This window comes from Propithecus coquereli, unplaced genomic scaffold, assembly GCF_000956105.1.
Source record: "Propithecus coquereli isolate 6110/MARCELLA unplaced genomic scaffold, Pcoq_1.0 Scaffold725, whole genome shotgun sequence".
NCBI lineage: Eukaryota > Metazoa > Chordata > Mammalia > Primates > Indriidae > Propithecus > Propithecus coquereli.
In genome coordinates, this window is record NW_012153341.1 from 191,555 (window position 1) to 192,177 (window position 623).

Consider the following 623-nt stretch of genomic DNA (forward strand, 5'->3'; position numbering starts at 1 on the left):
CACACCCGGCCCCCGACCCGGGCGGGGCACGCAGAAGCCCCCGTCAACCTGTATCTTAAACATCAGGAATGTTCCATTTCTTCTAATTTTTTTTTGACGTCTAACATCTCCAGAGCAAACACACCCATCATCTGTGTGCAGCTCGGTGGATTCTCGCAACCGCACTCGAGTGTGTGCAACCTGCACCCCAAACGCCACCCTTGAGTCCTCTCAGTCGTGAAACACCCTGCATCCTGGACAACCACCGCCCCAGCCCTCAGTGTAGACGGGGCCGACCTTGCCCGTGTTTCACATCAGGGAAGCCTCCAGAACCCTCCCCCTGCATCTGGCTTCTTTTGGTCATAGTGTGTCGTGGGCTTCACCCCGCTCCCCCCCCACCCCGGGGCTTCCACGCTGTCTAGGGTTATGACACCTCCTATTAGTGAATAAAACAGACCCCCCAGTCATTTCCCTGGTAATTTTCTGAAATCGAAGTGTAACGTGCACTGAGCAAAGCACAGGCTCTCCGTGAGGGATGAGCTGCACACTTACCCCATGCAGCCGCCAACCAGCGCGGCAGAGAAGACAGCGCCCCCCAGGGGCCTCCCTCGTGTCCCCTCCTACAAGGGCCCCCCTGCCTGGCA

The 623-nt window shown here is 58.3% G+C and overlaps 1 protein-coding gene across 1 annotated transcript in view; it reads right to left on the bottom strand.

The window, feature by feature from the left end:
- The window catches only part of LOC105824236 (uncharacterized protein PB18E9.04c-like), a 5,032-nt gene extending 4,496 nt beyond the window's left edge, over positions 1–536 (bottom strand). Inside the window, exon 1 of the mRNA XM_012661610.1 lies at positions 532–536. Coding sequence (XP_012517064.1) covers positions 532–536 — 5 coding nt within the window. The remainder of the gene's footprint in view (positions 1–531) is intronic.
- Between the last annotated feature and the right edge of the window lie 87 nt (positions 537–623).